The sequence below is a fragment of the Oryctolagus cuniculus genome, chromosome 17 (genome assembly GCF_051225735.1).
Source record: "Oryctolagus cuniculus isolate XC-2025 breed Fujian yellow rabbit chromosome 17, ASM5122573v1, whole genome shotgun sequence".
Taxonomy (NCBI): domain Eukaryota; kingdom Metazoa; phylum Chordata; class Mammalia; order Lagomorpha; family Leporidae; genus Oryctolagus; species Oryctolagus cuniculus.
This window is the reverse complement of record NC_142883.1, coordinates 16,797,972-16,816,638: the sequence shown is the minus strand read 5'-3', so window position 1 is coordinate 16,816,638 and position 18,667 is coordinate 16,797,972. Positions and strand designations below refer to the sequence as shown.

Genomic DNA, 18,667 nt, shown 5'->3' with positions numbered 1-18,667 from the left:
GGGAAAGACACAGAGCGATATATATATATATATATATACACACACACACAGAGAGAGAGAGAGAGAGAGAGAGAGATCTTCCATCCACTGGTTCACTTCCCAGATGGCTGCAGTGGCCAGGCAGAAGGCAGAAGGCAGAAGGCAGGAACTCTCTTCCATCTCCAGGTGGGTGGCAGGGCCCAGACACTTTCCCCAGGCCATTCGCAGGGAGCTGGACCAGAAGTGGAGCAGCTGGGACTGCAACGGATGCCCACATGGGCTGCTGGCATTGCAGGTGGTGGCTTTATCAGCTATGCCACAAAGCTGGCCCCAAGCTTATCTTTTTTTTTTTTTCAAATCAATAATCTTTTATTGCATTATTAAAATACCACAAGACACAATCTGGGTTCTTGTTTCTGCAGCCGGATAACTTTTAGGTCTTATTCATCAGCCTGTTGAACTGTTCCTTTTTCAGAGACATAGATACCATCCAAAAATTTTCTGATATCTTTATTTTTAACTGTTGTTGCCTGCTGAATCAAAGCAGCTGAATTTGAAACAAGTTCAATGTCATTTCCTTCAAGCACTAATTCATCTTTCTGGGCTTGAGACACTGAACAGGCAACACCTGGCCTCATCCGAACCCTTCGGATGTACTTTTCACCCAAGAAATTTCTAATTTCAACAAGAGACCCATTCTCTTGAATAACCACGTTGATGGGGAAGTGAGCATACACTGACCTCATCTTGTAACGGAAGCCCAGTGTAACCCCCTTGATCATATTCTGTACGTGACTACAGATCGTGCGAACAGTTGCCAGTTCCTTTCTATCTCCCCACCATTTGTCAACCCGGAGCCTCTTCTTTTTCTTTCCCAGGAGACTGAGTTCCACATTGATGTGATTGAAGTCCCTCCGCAGGGTTCCTCAGGGCCCCTTCACAATGACTGTGCGCCCCTTCAGACTGATGTCGACATTTTCTGGGATGTCGACCGTCTGATTGCTGAGAATGGTCTTCATTCTCGCAGTAGATGTGGCAAAAAGCCCAAGCTTATCTTTCAATTGTTCCATGAACTTTTTGGAAGCACCTCCGTATTTTTGGGGTACTTTGTGGTAATTTGATACCTGTGTACATTGTGTGATGTTCAAATCAGGGTAAGCATATCTATCTCTGCAAACACCATTTCTTATGACGGGAACATTCAAAACCCCTGCCTCCGGCTCTTTGGAAATATGTTTGTGTTGCGTTATCATTATCCGTAGTCACCCTGTTGAGCAACAGAACACAAGAACTTGGTTCTCTTATCAACCTTTCTTTGTCTCTCCCTCCCACTCTTCCCTGCTTCTGGCAAACACCATTCTACCCCAAGCTTGTACGGGATCGCCGGTTTTAGATCCCACGAATGAGTGAGATCATGTGCCATTTGTCTTGCTGTGTCTCACAGCCCTTGGCTTTTTTAAAAAAATTATAATCATGTCTACCCACGCTACAGGCTGCACGTCCTAGCCACTTCCTGGGGGCCTGCTGCTCACAGCCATAGTATTTTGTCCCTCTGAGCTTCCAGAAGTTTCTAGGCTTGGGAAAAGGGGGGGGGGGCTGAGTGTGTGTGTGTGGGGGGTATGCAAGAGGCCTTTGAGAAAAAGACAAAACTCCAAAGCCTGCGGGTGCGGCCAAGAGGGACACCAGCTCTGCGCAGCCCTTCACGGCCCTGCCATGGCCCAGGCAGCTGCGAGGGGCCGCCCTGTCCTCAAGAGGGTCACAGTCTACCGGAAACCGAACTCACCCGAGAAAACCCGAACCAGCCCGCAGAAGGCATTCAACAGAGGGTTGTCCATCAAGCGCACGGCAGTGCGAATGAATGACGCCGGGGAAACGCCCCAGGGCTCCAGGGAAAGCCGCGTGGGTGTCTCTGAGGCCACAGCCCCAAAGGGGTCCGCAAAGCTGCTCCCGGCTCCCCGCCTTTTCAAGCCACCGAGCGCCCAGGCGCGGACCCTGGCACCCGGACGCCCGGCCGGCTCGGGGAAGAGGAGCCGCGGCTGCCCACCGCCCCGGGCGCGCAGGGTGCCGAGAGGGGCCTAGGGAGGAAGCGCGAGGCGGCGGCCCGCCCCGTCGCGTCCCACCCACCGCGTCCCCTCCCCTCCCGCTGCGGGAAAAGTTGCCGCGGGCGCCGCTGCTCACTGTGGGGCGGGCGGCGGACGAGATGCGAGCGCGCGCGCGGCCCCGGCCGCTCTGGGCCGCTGTCCTGGCGCTGGGGGCGCTGGCGGGCGTCGGCGTCGGAGGTGAGTGAGGCTCCTGCGCCGCCGCCAGCCGCGCACGCCGGGAGCCGGGCAGCCGGGGCGCGCGGTGGTCCCGACGCGGGCCTCAGGGGCTGGGAGCTGGCCCCGCGGTCGCAGGGCTGAGAGGCGCCGGGTGCCGGGGGCGGCCCCCTTGGGATGCTGCAGCCCTCGACCCGCGTGAGCGCTTTCCCCGGTGGCCCGGGTTTGTGGCGCGGAGTGCGCATCTCCGAGCCCCGCGAGTTCAGCCCCGGCTGCGCGCGTCGCGGGGGTGGGGTCCCGGCGACGCAGGACTGCAAGACCCGGGTGGCTGAGGCGAGCTGGGGCTTCCCGCGGCTGTGCCCGCGCCTAGGCGGAGCGATGTGGCTGTGACCTCTCCGTGAGAGCGGAGGCGCGCGGCTTCTTGGGTTGCTGGACATTTCCTTTCTCCGGGTGTCACCCTTGTCCCGTGTGTTTTCAGTCGCTGGCCCCCCGCCGGGAGCGTTTTGGAGCAGCACGAGGGCTCTTTCCACAGTCCTTGGGTGTCAGCGCTGCTTCTGCTTCTGCACCCGAAACATCGCCAACGACAGAGGGTCCCCTGGGCTGGCGTGGACCCCTGGCTTTGTCTCTCCTGCTGGGCGCGCCGTCACAGCTGCCAGGGCGGTCAGCGTTGGGCCTCCGGGGTGTGGGACGGGGCCGAAGGGAGAGGGCGAGCCCAGTCCTGGGGTGCTGCCCGTGGCGCCTCTGGATCCCTTGGTGATCTTGCCTAGTGGGGGCTCGGGGATGGGGACTCTGGCCCCGCTTCTGCAGAGTGCACACCTGTTCTTCAATGATGTACAATGTAGGTCCTGCAGAAGGTTTTTTTTTTTTTTTTTTAAAGGGTAAGATTTATGGGTAAGTTGATTTCAAAGATAAACTATTCAGAAATGCTTTGATGACTGCCTTCAAGTCTTCCAAATATGTGTAGACGTCAGTGTGTGTGTCAGTGTGCCTCTGGTCGGGGCAAGGATGTCTCCATCATCTTTCAGTTGCTGCTGAGAGGGACCACCCAGGTCGGTGGAGGGCTTGTACTGCCCTGAGCAGCTGATGGCCATGGCCCAGAGATGAGGGTGCTCAGGTCCTGCCTGGGAGATGGTAGAGCCTGGGGCAGGTGCTGCTGGCTGTTGGTGAGGGGTTGGGATCCAGGGGCGACTCGGCTGTCTCCTGCACAGAGAATGCTTGCTTCCAGCCATATTTTGTGAACAGTGAGTACAAGCGTTCCTTTCTGACAGTTTGAAGTGATGCAGCACCATAGAAGTGACCTGGCGCCGCCCTTGGCTCAGGGCTGGTGAAGACGAAGGCTTATGCTACTTTGATGTCTCTTCGGTGTCTTCCCCACCTCTGTCTGGTGTTGGTCTGATTCACCCAGTTGTCATGACCCCTGTGGGAGACCACTGCGTTGGCACAACCGGGTCTGTGTTCAAGAGCCTTTGGGAGATCCACTCAAGAATCCGTTGTGCCATTGGGGTGATTCCAGGATGGGCTGTGCGGGGCTAGCCCAGGACTCTCTCTGAGGGGCAGGGTGGAGGAGTGCTTAACAGCAGGGCCTCTATGGTCAGGCTTCTGGGGAAAGAGGGCCCAGGGAAAGCAGTTTCTGTTACCTTTATATCCCCCACCCCAGTGCTGGTTTGCAGGGATCCAGGTGTCATCAGATCCCCGTGGAGGCAGGGGGTAGGAGTGTAGAAAAGTTGTTTGGAGGGGCACACAGGGTGAGGGGACACACAGAGAGCTGGGTGGGGGTGGCGCAGAGAGGCTGTCCTAGGGTAGGAGCATCTCGTGCTGGGAGAAGAGGTTTGAGGATCGAATTGAGTTTTTGGTTTATGTACAGAGGCTGTCTTTTTAGGTTCACCTGAAAAGCGTTGGAGTTTGTGGCTTCCCTGTAGTTAGACAGTAACTGCAGGCTGATTGGTTGTGAGGTAGGTGCTGATTTCTCTGCTGGAGTTTACTTCTTGGAAACTCTGTAGCTGAAGCGCGCTGCGGGAATCCCGGGAGAGAGGTTTGCCGGCTGCGGAAAGGGACCCGGTTTAAGGCCAGGAGGGTGCAGGTTTGATTCTTGGCCTTGCCTTTTACTGGCTGTGTGACCTAATCTCTTGGATCCTGTTTCCTCACCTGTGAAGTGGAGAAATCAATCCTTCCATGGCTGTAGGGACTCACTGTGACCACGTGCATTTGGCCCAGTGGTTAAGGTGCTGTTGAGACGTCCACACCCCATATCAAAGAGACTGGCTTCAGGTCTCTGCTCTGCTTCCCATCCCAGCTTCCTGCTAATGTGCGTCCTGGGAGACAGCAGGTGGCAGCTCAAGTATTTTGGGTCCCTACCACCCACTCGGAAGAGTTTAGTTCTGGGCTCCTGGCTTCAGTCTGGCCCAGCTCTGGTTGATGCCGGCATCTGTCTGGGGAGAGAACCAGCAGATGGGGAATCTCTGTCTGTCTCTCTGCTTTTCCAATAAATGAAATGGATAAAAATTTTAAAAAGTGACAACAGCATGAAATAAGTACTCAATAGATGGCAACTACTCTTCATTATTCTTCCTGTCTGTGGTGTTAGTAGGTATCGCAGGGAAGAGAGGTGACTGCCTCGTGGGTGTGCACAATGCAGGCTCCCAGACTGAGACTGATGGAGTCCCTTTCCCCACACCTATGTGCGGAGGGGCCTTTTATTTCAACTATTTGGTGGTATGGCACATCTCAGCCTCTCTAACCCAGCAAGGTTTCACAGAAGAAGTCTCGGAGCAGCGTGCTAGAGAGGTCTGGACAGTTGCTGTACCCGTGAGAAAACCTCAAGTGCCGGGTCTGGGAGGAGAGGAAGGTAAAAGGTGTCCATGAGGCCACAGTTTCCATGAGGAGGGGCCAAGTCTGTATTTTTTAAAAATGTTTATTTATTTTACTTGAAAGAGTTACACACAGAGAGAAGGAGAGACAGAGAGACAGAGAAAGAAAGAGAGAGAGAGGCAGAGAGAGAGAGATCTTCCATCCACTGGTTCACTCCCCAGTTGGCCACAATGGCTGGAGGTGGGATGATCTGAAGCCAGGAACCAAGAGCTTCCTCCGAGTTTCCCACGTGGGTGCAGGGGCCCAAGGACATGGGTCATCTTCTACTGCTTTCCCAGGCCATAGCAGAGAGCTGGATTGGAAGTGGAACAGCCAGGACTCTAACTGGCACCCATACGGGATGCTGGTACTGCAGGTGGCAGCTATACCTGCTGTGCCGCAGCGCCAGACCTCCCAAGTCTGTTTTGTACAACACCCTAGGCCCAGTGCCTGGCCCATTGGCCACAGAATCAATATCTGTGGGATGCTGTGAAAAGGCCTCAGAGGTGAGGTCTCTCACGTTAAGAAACCCAATAGTTGTGTTCACTCATGAAAGTTCAAGCGCTCCAGCTGGGCATGGTGTGTGGGGCGGTTATGATTATGATTTTTTAAAAGATTTATTTATTTAAGAGGCAGAGTTACAGAGAGAGAGAGAGAGAGAGAGATCCTCCATCTGCTTGTTCACTCCCCAAATGGCCGTAATGGCTGGAACTGCGCCGATCCAAAGCCAGGAGCCAGAAGCTTCTTCCAGGTCTCCCATGTAGGTGCAGGAGCCCAAGGACTTGGACCATCCTCCACTGCTTCCCCGGGCCATTAGTAGGGGACTGGATTAGAAGTGGAGCAGGTGGGACTCGAACAGGCGCCCATATTGGATGCCAGCACCACAGGCAGAGGCATAACCTACTGCTCCACAGTGCTGGCTGTGAGGATTAAAGTGCAGAGGAGACCATGAGTGCTCTGGGCATTTGGACTTCTGTCCTGAGGGTGCTGCAAACTCAAGGAGCCTCTGGGAAGTGTCCCTTCCAAACATCCACCAAGACCACCTCACTCTCCTCAGACTTGTGTGAGGCCAAAGGTGAGGAGTGGCAGAGGCCTCCTGGGGAGACCCTGAGCTGGGCCAAGGAGGCAACACTGGGAGGAGGGGGAGCTGGAATGACTCTAGAATGTCCTACCAGGGAATCCTTCACACCTCCCACCCCACTCAGGCTCTCTGGTTATCATCCCCGCCCAGCACCAGGAAGCCTCCTGCCCTTGTTGGCAGGAATAGCCGGAGAAGCGTGCCCACAGGAAGCACCACTCCTGAACCAGCAGACAGATAATGAGCTGCGGGAGTGACGGAGCAGCTTCGGGGGGAAACCGCTTGGCTTAGCCCAGCCCTCGCTGCTGCCCACAGAGCTGCCGTGCTGCCTCACCCTTCGCCTCGTCTCCCTTCTCCCCAGCCCTGGCCCTTCTGCAACAGGAAGATCCTTGTGCCCGCTGGAGCTCAGGCCACTTGTGGGAGTAAATATAGGAGCAGGGAAGTGACACTGCTTAGGGCACCTGCCCATTGCTGCCTTTAAACTGCTGGCCTTTATTGAGACGTGCGACTCTGCAGCAAAGGTGATCAGATCTGCCCTTCTCTCATGCAGTGTTTCAGAACCTCGGTTTTTAAAGGTGGGAGTACCGAGGTGTAACGTGCAGTCACAGCCAGCCTTGCTAGGTGTGCAGCTCTTTGAGTTTTGACAAACACAGAGTCAGGTAAGTGCCACCATGGTAAGGATACAGGGAGTTCCATGATCCCAGGAACTTCTGTCCAGTTCCTTTGTCATTGATTCCCTATCCCCACCCCTCCGCCCTGGCAAACACTGATCGTTTCCTTTCTGTTTTGTAGCATGCACATAAATGAAACCAGGAAGCATGTGGGCTTTCAAGTCTGGTTTCTTCTCTTAGCACAGTGCATTTGTGATTGCTGCTATACCAGGAACTCTAAGAGGTTACCTGAGGCCTGTTCAGTCTCCCTCTGGTGTTGAGACAGAAAGCAGGGGGCCGGATCCAGTGAGCCGCGGAGGTGATGTCCAGCTTCTACTTCTGTGCTTTCTGCTTGGACAGATGCATTTGGGCCGCAGATAGGTCATTCGATTTCCACATGTTTACTAGTTACAGACTAAAGAATATTGGACAGGATTTTGCAGCAATCAACACTTTTGTTATTCTTTGTCCTAAGGGCAACGACTGTTTTGTGGCCACATGCGCTGTGTCACAATCCTTGGAGCCACAGGCTGTTAAGTAAACCTAGGGCGGTTCTACTTTTTTTTTTTTTTTTTTTATGGTGAAAAAACGTATATTTAGAATTAGCCAGCCGGACTCCGTTCAGATGATCCCAGTTTTGTTGGCACCGTCCAGAGCATCATAGTCAGGAGCCAGCGCACACGCCTTCTTCTCTCCGTCAGGGCTGATCAGGGGGTTGACTTTGGCCACATCAATGTCATAGAGTTTCTTCACAGCTGGGTTGGTCTGGTGCTTGTTGGCCTTGACATCCACAATGAACACCAGTGTGTTGTTGTCTTCTCTCTTCTTCATGGCCGACTCTGTGGTCAGGGGGAACTTGATGATGGCATAGTGGTCAAGCTTGTTTCTCCTGGGGGTGCTCTTCTGAGGGTATCTGGGCTGCCGTCGGAGGCGCAGTGTCTTGGGTCGCCGGAAGGTGGGGGACGTGCAGATCTTCTTCTTCTTGTGGCTGTGGACGCCTTTCAGCACTGCCTTCTTGGCCTTCAAGGCCTTCGCTTTGGCTTCGATTTTAGGAGGGGCAGGAGCTTCCTTCTTCACCTTCGGCGCCATCTTGGTGAAAAGGGTTCTACCTTTTAAAATTTGTGGTAGCATCTCTGAAAAAAGAACTCACGAGAAGTCTTCTATTCTGGTTTTCTGTCATGTTCCCATAAAAAAAGACTCTTTCCTTGTTACCTGATTCCGTTAGTGAAGGTGTTCAGGTATTCAGGCAGAGAAAGACTGAGGTAGTACAGGGCTCATCCTAAGGAACTCAAACAATGGGGAGCAAAATTGCTGGTCCCCTGCAGCATCCAGCAACTCTGTGTTCTACTCAGATATTTCCCCGTGCAACTATAATTCTCGTGTGTGTGTCTACCTAAATTTCTGTTACATGCATATAAAAACAACAACAACAACAAACCCTTAAGTGAAAAGAGCTGTGGTCTGAAGTTGAGACGCCTACATCCAGCTCACAGCTCCTCCAGCTTTCCATCAGCTCGCTGACTGGCTTGGACAACTTGTCCTACCTCTGGGCCTCGGTCTGTTGGTGGCTCAGGGGTTGCAAGGTGGACAAAGCAAAGTATGAATGAGAAACCTCTGTCTGCTTCTGTCTTCCTCCCCCTTCACTGGGGAAGTTTCTCCTTTAACTAATAACTTGACATCCCATGTCAGAATTTCTTTGGGAAGAAAAGGGAGGTGCTGCTGTAAAAATCAAGTCTGACAAGTTTTGCTCTACAAGAGCGTTCTAGAGTCTTGGCAGAAGGCACCTCAGTGGCTAATTTAGAACTCCCTGAGGTCATGCCTAAGTCTTTTTGCTAATGGAATTCTTGGAGAGAGAAAACCTGGGTCTGTGGTTCTGAACTCCCACTTCAGCCTCCCACTTCAGCTCCTCTGTGCCGAATTGTCTGAAAGAGGGCTGTGTCTGACCAATTTCCAGAGGCAGAAGGAGTGTGGTGTCCTTCCTGGGACTTCCACAAGTTGTGACCAGAACATGCAGTGCCCCGGGCAGCTCCTGGAGCCTGTGGGTGTGGCCTGGACAAAGCTGCTGCTTCTCCCCTTTTTTCCCCCTCTTTTATTAATTATTATTATTAATTTTTAAAAGATTTTATTTATTTATTTAGAGTCAGAGTTACAGAGAGAAGGAGAGACAGAGAAAGATCTTCTATCTGCTGGTTCACTCCCCAAATGGCCACAATGGCCAGAGCTGAGCTAATCTGAAGCCAGGAGCCAGGATCTTCCTCTGGGTCTCCCACGCAGGTGCGGGGGCCCAAGTACTTGGGCCATCTTCCACTGTTTTCCCTGGCCATAAGCTGCTGGATCTGAAGAGGAGCAGCCAGGACATGAACCAGCGACCATATGGGATGCTGGCACCACAGGTGGAGGCTTAGCCAACTATGCCACAGTGCTAGCCCCAATTAATATTATTAAAGTTGACATAAAATTGTATATATGAAGGTTCTTCAATAAGTTTATGGAAAATGCTCATTGCCTTTTTTTTTTTTTTTTTTTTTTGGACAGGCAGAGTGGATAGTGAGAGAGAGAGACAGAGAGAAAAGTCTTCCTTTGCCGTTGGTTCACCCTCCGATGGCTGCCACGGCTGGCGCACTGTGCTGATCCGAAGGCAGGAGCCAGGTGTTTCTCCTGGTCTCCCATTGGGTGCAGGGCCCAAGCACTTGGGCCATCCTCCACTGCCTTCCCGGGCCACAGCAGAGAGCTGGCCTGGAAGAGGGGCAACTGGGACAGAATCCGGCGCCCCGACCGGGACTAGAACCCGGTGTGCTGGCGCCGCTAGGTGGAGGATTAGCCTATTGAGCTGCGGCGCCGGCCCTCATTGCCTTTTTTTAAACATAAATTTTAATTGGAGAGGCAGAACAACAGAGAGGGAAAGAGAGACTGAGCTCCTGTCACTGCCTCACTCCCCCAAGTGTCCACAATAGCTGGAGCTGGGCCACGCTAAAGCCAGGAGTGGGGAACTATATCCAGGTCTCCCACATGGTGGCAGGAACCCATGCACCCACTTAAGTTATTATCCCAGCGTCTGCCATAGGAAAGCCAGAGCTGTGACTCAAATCCAGGCACTATGATATGGGACATTGGCATCTTTTTTTTTGAAAAAAAGATTTATTTTATTTATTTGAAAGAGTCCCGGTTGGGGCACTGGATTCTGTCCCGGTTGCCCCTCTTCCATGCCAGCTCTCTGCTGTGGCCAGGGATTTCAGTGGAGGATGGCTCAAGTGCTTGGGCCCTGCACCCCATGGGAGACCAGGATAAGTACCTGGCTCCCGCCATCGGATCAGCGCGGTGCGCCGGCCGCGGTGGTCATTGGAGGGTGAACCAACAGCAAAAGGAAGACCTTTCTTTCTGTCTCTCTCTCTCACTGTCCACTCTGCCTGTAAAAAAAAAAAAAAAAAAAAAAAGAGTTACATAGAAAGAGAGAGGAAGAGATACAGAGAGAGAGATCTTCCATCCACTGGTTTACTCCCCAAATGGCCCCAACAGCCATGGCTGGGCCAAGCTGAAGCCAGGAGCCAGGAGCTTCATCTGGGTCTCCCATATGAATGCAGGGGTCCTGGAACCATCTTCACCTGATTTCCCAGGTGCATTAGCAGGGAGCTGGATCAGAATTGCAACAGTCAGGACTCGAACCGGCATCCATGTCAGATACTGGTATTGCAGGCAGCAGCATAACATGCTGTGCTACGACACCATCCCTGACAGTGAAATCTTACCCAGCATCTTTACTGCTAGGCCAAATGCCTACACTTCAGTATCTTTTAATTCCACTTTCCATGAATTTTTTAAAAGTATCTTTAAATTTGTGGTGCACAATGTGATGTTTTGAAATATGTGCACATTATGAAATGCTAAATCAAGCTGAGTAACTTGTGCGTTGCCTCACGTACTTCTGTGAAGTGAGAACACTTAAAATCTACTCTCTTAGCAGCTTTCCAGTGGATGGTACCATGTTACTAGCTATAGTTACCATGTGGTACAATTGATATCTTTGACTTTTTCCTCCTAGCTGAACTGTGTGGCCAGCATCTGCTTGTCCATCCAGCCCCTTGTGGTCTAGTCTTGTGTTGCTGCCAAGCTTGGGGACGACAGGAGACTCCGGGGTTTGATGCTGAAGGTGCAGTTTGTAGAAAACCCAGCAGGCTCTGGGGAGCTCACATTTAAGTGCTTGCGCATGTAGAAAGGGAAGCATAAAGGAAGTCATTTAAAGCAATCTTCAGTTCCCTTTTAGCTTCTAAAAAATAATTAGGCTTGTAAAAAAAAGTATAATAATAATGAAAATGCAAGTTCCTTTTGGTCTCATTCTTTTTTTTTTTTTTTAAGATTTATTTATTTATTTGAAAGGCAGAGTTACACAGAGAGAGGAGAGGCAGAGACAGAGAGAGAGGTCTTCCATCCACTGGTTCACTCCCCAATTGGCTGCAATGGCTGTTGCTGCTCCGATCCGAAGCCAGGAGCCAGGAGCTTCTTCCGGGTCTCCCACACGGGTGCAGGGGCCCAAGTACGTGGGCCATCTTCCACTGCTTTCCCAGGCCATAGCAGAGAGCTGATTGGAAGTGGAGCAGCCAGATGTGATGCCTGCGCTTCAGGCCAGGGCGTTAGCCCACTGTGCCACAGCGCAGACCCCTGGTCTCATTCTTAAAGTCCATCATTGACAGTTACTTCAGAGTTTTTCCCCTTATGTATATGACCATATATGTACTTTTTTTTTTTTTTTTTGACAGGCAGAGTGGACAGTGAGAGAGAGAGAGACAATGAGAAAGGTCTTCTTTTTTCCGTTGGTTCACCCCCCAATGGCCGCTGCAGCTGGCGCACTGTGATCGGCTCACCGCGCTGATCCGAAGCCAGGAGCCAGGTGCTTTTCCTGGTCTCCCAAGGACTTGGGCCATCCTCCATTGCCTTCCTGGGCCACAGCAGAGAGCTGGACAGGAAGACGAGTGACCGGGACAGAATCCGGCACCCCGACCGTGACTAGAACCTGGTGTGCCGGCGCTGCAGGCGGAGGATTAGCCTATTGAGCTGTGGCACCGGTATATGTACTTATTGGTCATCATTGTATTTCTGAAATGGGATCATCCACAATAGGCTCATTGTCACTTAGTGATATACCCTAGGCATCTGTTTATGTTGGTTTGTGGCTTTCCATTGTTTATCCTAAGAGTTAACAGTGCTAGCCAGAAGGCATACCCTTATATGGCTGTATCAGCGGTGACTTAACCCTTTCCTGCTGGAAGACATTGAGGTTATTCCCAATTATTTGCTACCACAAATCCGACTACAGGAGATATATCCTTATTCATTTATTATGCACCTTTATTCAAGTGTTTATTTCTGTGAACGTGATGTTTCAGGTTCATTCAAGTGTTTCCATTCTAAAGTTCTTGAACTAAAGTTGATGGATCGAAAGGCATGACTGTTTAAAATTTTAGGAGGAGTTGCCAGATTGTCCTGGAAAACAAGTGAACCAGTTTGCGTTCTCACCAAGACAGGCTGGCAGTGGCAGCCTGCACTGCCTGCTGTCCACAGGAGCTGGGGAGAAAGGCCCAGGCCTGGACAGCCGGATGCCAAGGAGGTCACCTCCAGGGTGCTACTGGTCTGGTCTCAAATAGTGCTTGGTACAGGGCTGCCTCTTGTGTGTACAGAATGAGTCAGACGAGAGGTGGGGCTGGCACTAACAAAAATTTTCCAAAACTCCTCTGAAATGCAGCCTTTCAATCAAATATCAGGCCATTAGGAAGAAGTGGCTGCTTGGGCATAGTTTAAGAGGACTTGTGCCCTGGGATGCTAAGGCTGTCTAGAGGATTCGCTGCCAGGAAGTATGATGTGGCTGGGTTCAACCTGTGAAACACGGGGAGCAGTTATACATTCCTGAACAGGACTGTGACGTAGACTCAGAGAGGCGCCCGAGAGATCAAGGGCTGTGGCGGAGTCCTCTGCCCAGTGCTTAGAATGTGGTGGTAGATTCCCGGCTGGCCCCGAGCGTTTTCCCTACCATATCCACCATATGCGTTGTTTTACTGCTCCGGTCTTTCCAAGTTTCCCAGGCGCTGGGTGTTAATTGTAGACCACAACCATAGGGAGGGTGCCCTCCACCCCCACCCCGAGGATGGGCTGTATGCAGTCTTCAGCACTCGGCTACCTAATTCATGGGACCAGACATGATCTGGCCTCACTTATAAGGGCAGGGCCTACTGGCTGAAGGGTCGGTGAAAGGATATGGCCAGTGGTTAGTGCATCGAAACTTTGTCCAAGGGGGATACTCTTGCTCAGGCCCAAATCCTCAGCAGGTCCTTGGAATATAGCTTGATGATGACTACCCTTTCGACACTACCACGATCCAAACCCAAACCACTGCCATCTGCTGCCTGAATTGCCTTAGTGACTTTCTAATCGGTCTCTTCCCTTTCTTGCTTCCTCTGTGTCCTCCCTTTAGTGGCCAGGATAAGCCTGTTCTGCTCACTGCAGCTCAGACTCCTCCAGTGGCTTCCCTCCACGTGGAGAATGAAAGCCACACTCCCTGCGGTGGCTGATGGCTTTCTAGTGTTCTGGTGCTTAATTGCTTCTTCGACCTCCTCTCTGCCTCCTCCCCCTTTTCTCCTGCTGTTTCTTTAACAGCGTGAGGTCCATCTAGCCCTTGGTGTGGTTCTTTCTGTAATTCTCATTCCCTGGGTCTTCCCATGGCTCAGCCCTGACCTCCTTTTATGTCAGCTCCTCAAAGAGATCCTCCTTGGCCACTTCACTGGTGGAGACTTTCTCCCCTCAGTGCGTGCTCTTTTGTTATCCTACTTTCTTTCATCGAGCAGTGAAGTCATTCTGTCGAGCTGGGTATGGTTTGCTTCTCCTTACTTCTCAAAAGCAGAGGCGTGGTTTAGATCCTCCGTGTGTCTCCAGGAGAGTGCCTGGCTTAGGCGCGTGAGTGCTCACTACTTGTTGAGTGACCAAATGAATGCTTACACCATTGATATGTGTGGGCAGACAGCTGTAAAGCTAAAGTAGCCACTTTCCCACCTTATCCACAGCTGGATTAACATAGCAACGTTTTCATTCTAGGCTGGCTTTTTTTCAGTCACACAAAGTCCTCAAAGATCACGTCATCTATGAGGAGGAAGTGCAAATCCACATTGTATTCATTTCTTAGGGCTGCTGGAACAAGGCTGCACAAACTCAGCTTCAAACAACAGAAATTTCTTCTTCTGGAGCTGGAAATCTGAAGTCAGCCTGTCAGCAGGGTCGCAGTGCCTTGGAGCCTGGTTCAAATCCTTCCTCGCCTCTTCCTGGCTTCTGGCGGAGACTGGCGAGCCTTGGTGTTCCTTGGCTCTGGGCTGCTTCCTTCCAGTCTCTGCCTCCGTCATCACGCGGCATTCCCTCAATGTGCTGTCTTCCTCTTATAAGGACTCTGGTCAGATTGGATTTGTGCCCACTCCGGTGACCTCATCTGCAAAGATTCTATTTCCAAACAAGGTCACAGTCACAGGTATTAGGAGATAGGATTTCAACATATCTTTTTTGGAAAAACAATTCAACTCATAACGCATTTTAATACTGGTAAAGAAAAACTACACATGAATGTTTTTCAGTGTTAGATACTATTAGTTAATCGGCTCTGATGCACTCTTAATTAATTAATTAATTTGATAGAAGGGGAGAAAGAGTTTCCATCTGCTGGTTCCCTCCTCAGATGCCTGCAATGGCCCCAGCTAAGGCTGAAACGGGGAGCTGGGAACTCAGTACAGGTCTCTCACAGGGGTGGCAGGAATCCAATTACTTGAACTATCACAGCTGCCTCCTAGGGTCTACATTAACAAGAAGCTGAAGTCAGGAGCCAGAGTCAGGAATTGAACTCAGGAACTCTATGGGATGCAGACTTCTTGTTTTTATTTTTTAAAAATATATTTATTTATTTATTTATTTGAGATAGAGATAGAGGTAGATATCTTCCATCTGCTGGCTGCAATAGCCGGGGGTGGGCCAAGCTGAAGCCAGGAGCCGGGAACTTCATCCAGTTCTCCCATATGGGTGGCAGGTGTCCAAACACTTGGAGCATCTCCTGCTACTTTTCCTAGGTCATTACCAGGGAGCTGACTAGGAAATGGAGCATCCAAGACTCGAACTGGCTCCCATATGGGATGCTGGCATTGCAGGCAGTGGCTTTATCCACTGTGCCACAATGCTGGCCCCATGAATCAGACTTCTTAACTGCTAAAATGAATCCTGATATTCTTCTCCTTCTCCTTCTTTAGATTTATTTGTTTACTTGAAAGAGAGTTACACAGAGAAAGAGAGGCAGAGAGAGAGGTCTTCCATCCTCTGGTTCATTCCCCAGTTGGCCGCAACGGCCTGAGCTGGGCCAATCTGAAGTCAGGAGCCAGGAATTTCTTCCAGGTCTTCTATGTGGGTGCAGGGGCTCAAGGACTTGGGCCATCTTCTACTACTTTCCCAGGCCAGAGCAGAGAGCTGGGTCAGAAGTGGCGCAGCTGGGACTCAAACCGGCGCCCATGTGGGATGCTGGCACTGCAGGCAGTGGCTTTACCCACGGTGCCACAGCGCCGGCCCCTCTAATGTACTTCTTAAAATAGCAGTTTAAAATCTCTGAACTCAGGAGATAGCCTTCATCCATAGCCCTAGATTTGGTGAAATACGGTAATTTGGATTCCCCACTGCTTTGGGCAATGCTTACTGGAGCTTTTTGCTTAGAATGCAGGGATGTTTGTTACCTTGAACTCGAACTCTATCTTCCTATCTCTTCTTCCCTTCCCTTGTGTTACTGAGCCTGTGCTATCTTTAAGGAAGGAGCAAAAATAAAATAAACTTTCTTAGTAACTTGGAGTAGAGAAACTACTTATGCACCCAGGACAGTTAGTGTGAGATGTTTTGTTTTTCGATGACTCACTTATCCGGGTGGCTGCAATGGAAGGATTAGGTGCAGGTTGAGTCACCCAGTGTCCCCATGCACCTAACTGGGGTTTGACCAGTTCAAGTCCATGGCCGGGTGGAGGACGCAGGCTGAAACTGCAGATAGCACGTGAGACGTCCATGGTGTTTGCAGTACAGATTGGCCTTCCCACCCGCTCAACACTTCTCCCTCTCTGAAGTCCCGAGGCCTCGTCAGGGTGGCCCGTGTGTGCAGTATGACATCCTGTCTCACTGGACAACGTGTCCTCAAAATAACCTTCATTGACGCCTTATGACTTCCACTCGTTCCAACTCCCTTCCTTGTTTCCTTTTTTTCTCCATTTTTCCCTGTTCTCTTTTGGTTCTGTGAGTCAGAATGTGCCAAACCACAGCTTTCTACTTCTACTTTCCAGGCAGGCTTCTTGGCTGGCCATGTCTGTCTTTTCTAAGTGGCCTTCTCTTCTTGGCTGCCCCTTCTAAATTCGATTTTTTGAAACATTAATATTCCTAATTACTCCACATGTGATGATTGATCATTTTACTTTAGTCTGTTTCCACCTAGCATGGCATCTTCAAAGACAGCAAAGGGTTCACCTGCCCTCAACAGCGTGAGACTTAGGAGAAAAACAGCAACAGCAAAAACAATAGCAGCAGGAGCAGCAGCAGCAGCGTTTGTCGAGTGCTCTCTGTGCTCACGGGTTTTGTAGGGGCTGGCTCATTCAGTCCTTACTGTGGACAGGGCCAGTCCACCTTGTTTCCCTGCTCGGGCCGACCTGTGGGAGGAAAAGGCTGGTAGGAGTCGTTCAGTTTGCAGTGAGGTTCTGAGGCTCCCACTTCTGCAGGATTCAGGGGAAGTGGGCATCCTCGCCAGAGGCTGAGCGGGAGCAGAGGCTTTGTCACTGACCGAGACGCAGGCCCCGGCTCCTCCCATCTGTCCGGGAGGGAGGGGCAGCCTAGGAGAAGCAGCTCCTTGAATCAGCATGGGCCCAGCTTAGACACTTCTGATGACGCAGCCACTTCCAACCACTGCGTTCCAGGGAACCTGCCTGGTGGCAGAACTTGGTTGGGGATATCATGGGGTATCACGAAATCAACCACCTGTGATTCATTAAAAAGAGGGGATTAGGGGGACTTGGTAACCATGACTTCCCAGACATGGCTTCCTCAAGAACGAATCCCAGCAGCTCAGCTCATGCTTTGGGATTGGGCCAACGGTTCACTGGGAGGGGCCTGCTGTTATTTGTTTTGTGTCTGGCAAGGCTTTCTATTGTGGCCACAAGTCAGGGACTCATCGGGAAATGCTAATTTGAGGATGAATGGATGACTGAATGGATAGTCTGGGAAAAGTTTTCAAAATTAATTTGACAGTGCCCACACCTCCCACAATCCTCTTCTGTCCTTTAGCTCTCCCTGCAATCTCCTTGTGTTTCTCTTGCCCCCAGCGAAAATCCATGGCCTTTGTGTCCAGAATTAACCCTCCGATGGCAACACCCACAGAATCTTTTATTTATTTATTTTACTTATTTTTAATTTTTTTTTGACAGGCAGAGTAGACAGTGAGAGAGAGAGAGACAGAAAGAAAGGTCTTCTTTTGCCATTGGTTCACCCTCCAATGGCCACCGTGGCCGGCTCGCTGCGGCCGGCATACCACGCTGATCCGATGGCAAGAGCCAGGTACTTCTCCTGGTCTCCCATGGGGTGCAGGGCCCAAGCACTTGGGCCATCCTCCTCTGCACTTCCTGGCCACAGCAGAGAGCTGGCCTGGAAGAGGGGCAACCGGGACAGAATCTGGCGCCCCGACCGGGACTAGAACCCGGTGTGCCGGCACCGCAAGGCAGAGGATTAGCCTAGTGAGCCGCGGCGCCGGCAACCCACAGAATCTTTAAGAAGAGAGGGACATACCTAAATAGTTCAGGCTGAGTTCCTTTTAGAGGGTTCTGATAGGGCAATAAAGGGCAGGGGCTCTGTCCACTCTGTCTGGGGAGACAGCAGCTGTGAGGCTGAAATACCAGGCAGGCAGCCCTCACCCGGAGAAGCATCCGACTTGCATAGTAGAACATTCAACTTCCTGGATCTGGCAGCACCAGCCGCCTTCCCTCCATTACAGATACTGCATGGCTGAGGGCAGCCCCACATCAGAGGCGCCCTTGATGCTTTGGGGCCAGACCTGGATCTGATGTCATGGTCCCCAGCCCACAGTCCTTGCACATGCATGCTCAAGTTGTAGCCACATCAGAGCATGGAGCCGCAGAGGATACCCTGACCTTTTGGTGGCATTCCATTTGCAGCATTTGAGAGTTGGGAGAGGCCTTTGAAGACAGACAGACTCAAGGCTCTGTAGAAACATGGGGCTCCCAGGAGGTCCTTCAAGAATTTCACGTATAATCTGGTATTTAGAGGGAGACAAAGTTTACATCGTCTGAGGAACTGTTGCGACCCATTTACATATTTAATTTTGAATTCTATGAGCGATTTTGAGAGATGAGTTCAGTTGCTTAAAAACAAAACAAAACTAACCTAGTCCAATACTTTTCAGTTCACTTCAGTACATTGTTGCTAAGCATCTCCTTTGGGTAAGGACTGGGGCTGGCCGGGGTGGGCAGATAAGGCCTCAGAGGCTTAAAATCTACTGGATGGCAGTGTCGTTAAGGCAGATACATAAATAATAACTATGGTAAGAATATGAGACTCAGAGAAACGGGGGCTGAGAGGAATTGAGAGACTCACCCAAGTCTCTTGATTGCGCGTACACCCTCTCTGCTACATCCCTCTCTCCCCTGGAGAGGCCCTAGAGTGGATGTTGTTCAAATGTAACTTTCAGCTAAGTGATTCCCATACTAATATAAAATGGACATGTGCCACAAAATTTTATTGAGCTTAATTAATGAGAACCAATAGGATGCTGCGACCAGTTCAAAGAGTTATGCTTGATTTGT

The 18,667-nt window shown here is 51.2% G+C and overlaps 1 protein-coding gene and 2 pseudogenes across 6 annotated transcripts in view; 1 reads left to right on the top strand and 2 right to left on the bottom strand.

Annotated features, from left to right (window-relative positions):
- Window positions 1-320: 320 nt before the first annotated feature.
- On the bottom strand, window positions 321-1,013 carry LOC127484410 (large ribosomal subunit protein uL6 pseudogene; annotated as a pseudogene). The gene has a single exon (XR_016223554.1). The product of XR_016223554.1 is annotated as a large ribosomal subunit protein uL6 pseudogene (transcript).
- Window positions 1,014-2,104: 1,091 nt separating this feature from the next.
- Window positions 2,105-18,667, top strand: part of ITGB3 (integrin subunit beta 3) — a 62,819-nt gene continuing 46,256 nt past the window's right edge. For 2 of the 4 annotated variants that reach the window (XM_089316595.1, XM_089316594.1), the window contains exon 1: window positions 2,107-2,258. In XM_089316595.1, coding sequence (XP_089172721.1) covers window positions 2,180-2,258 — 79 coding nt within the window. In that variant the 5' untranslated portion in view covers window positions 2,107-2,179. 4 annotated transcript variants of the gene reach the window in all.
- LOC149121111 (large ribosomal subunit protein uL23 pseudogene) lies at window positions 7,332-10,253 on the bottom strand (annotated as a pseudogene). The gene has a single exon (XR_016223555.1). The product of XR_016223555.1 is annotated as a large ribosomal subunit protein uL23 pseudogene (transcript).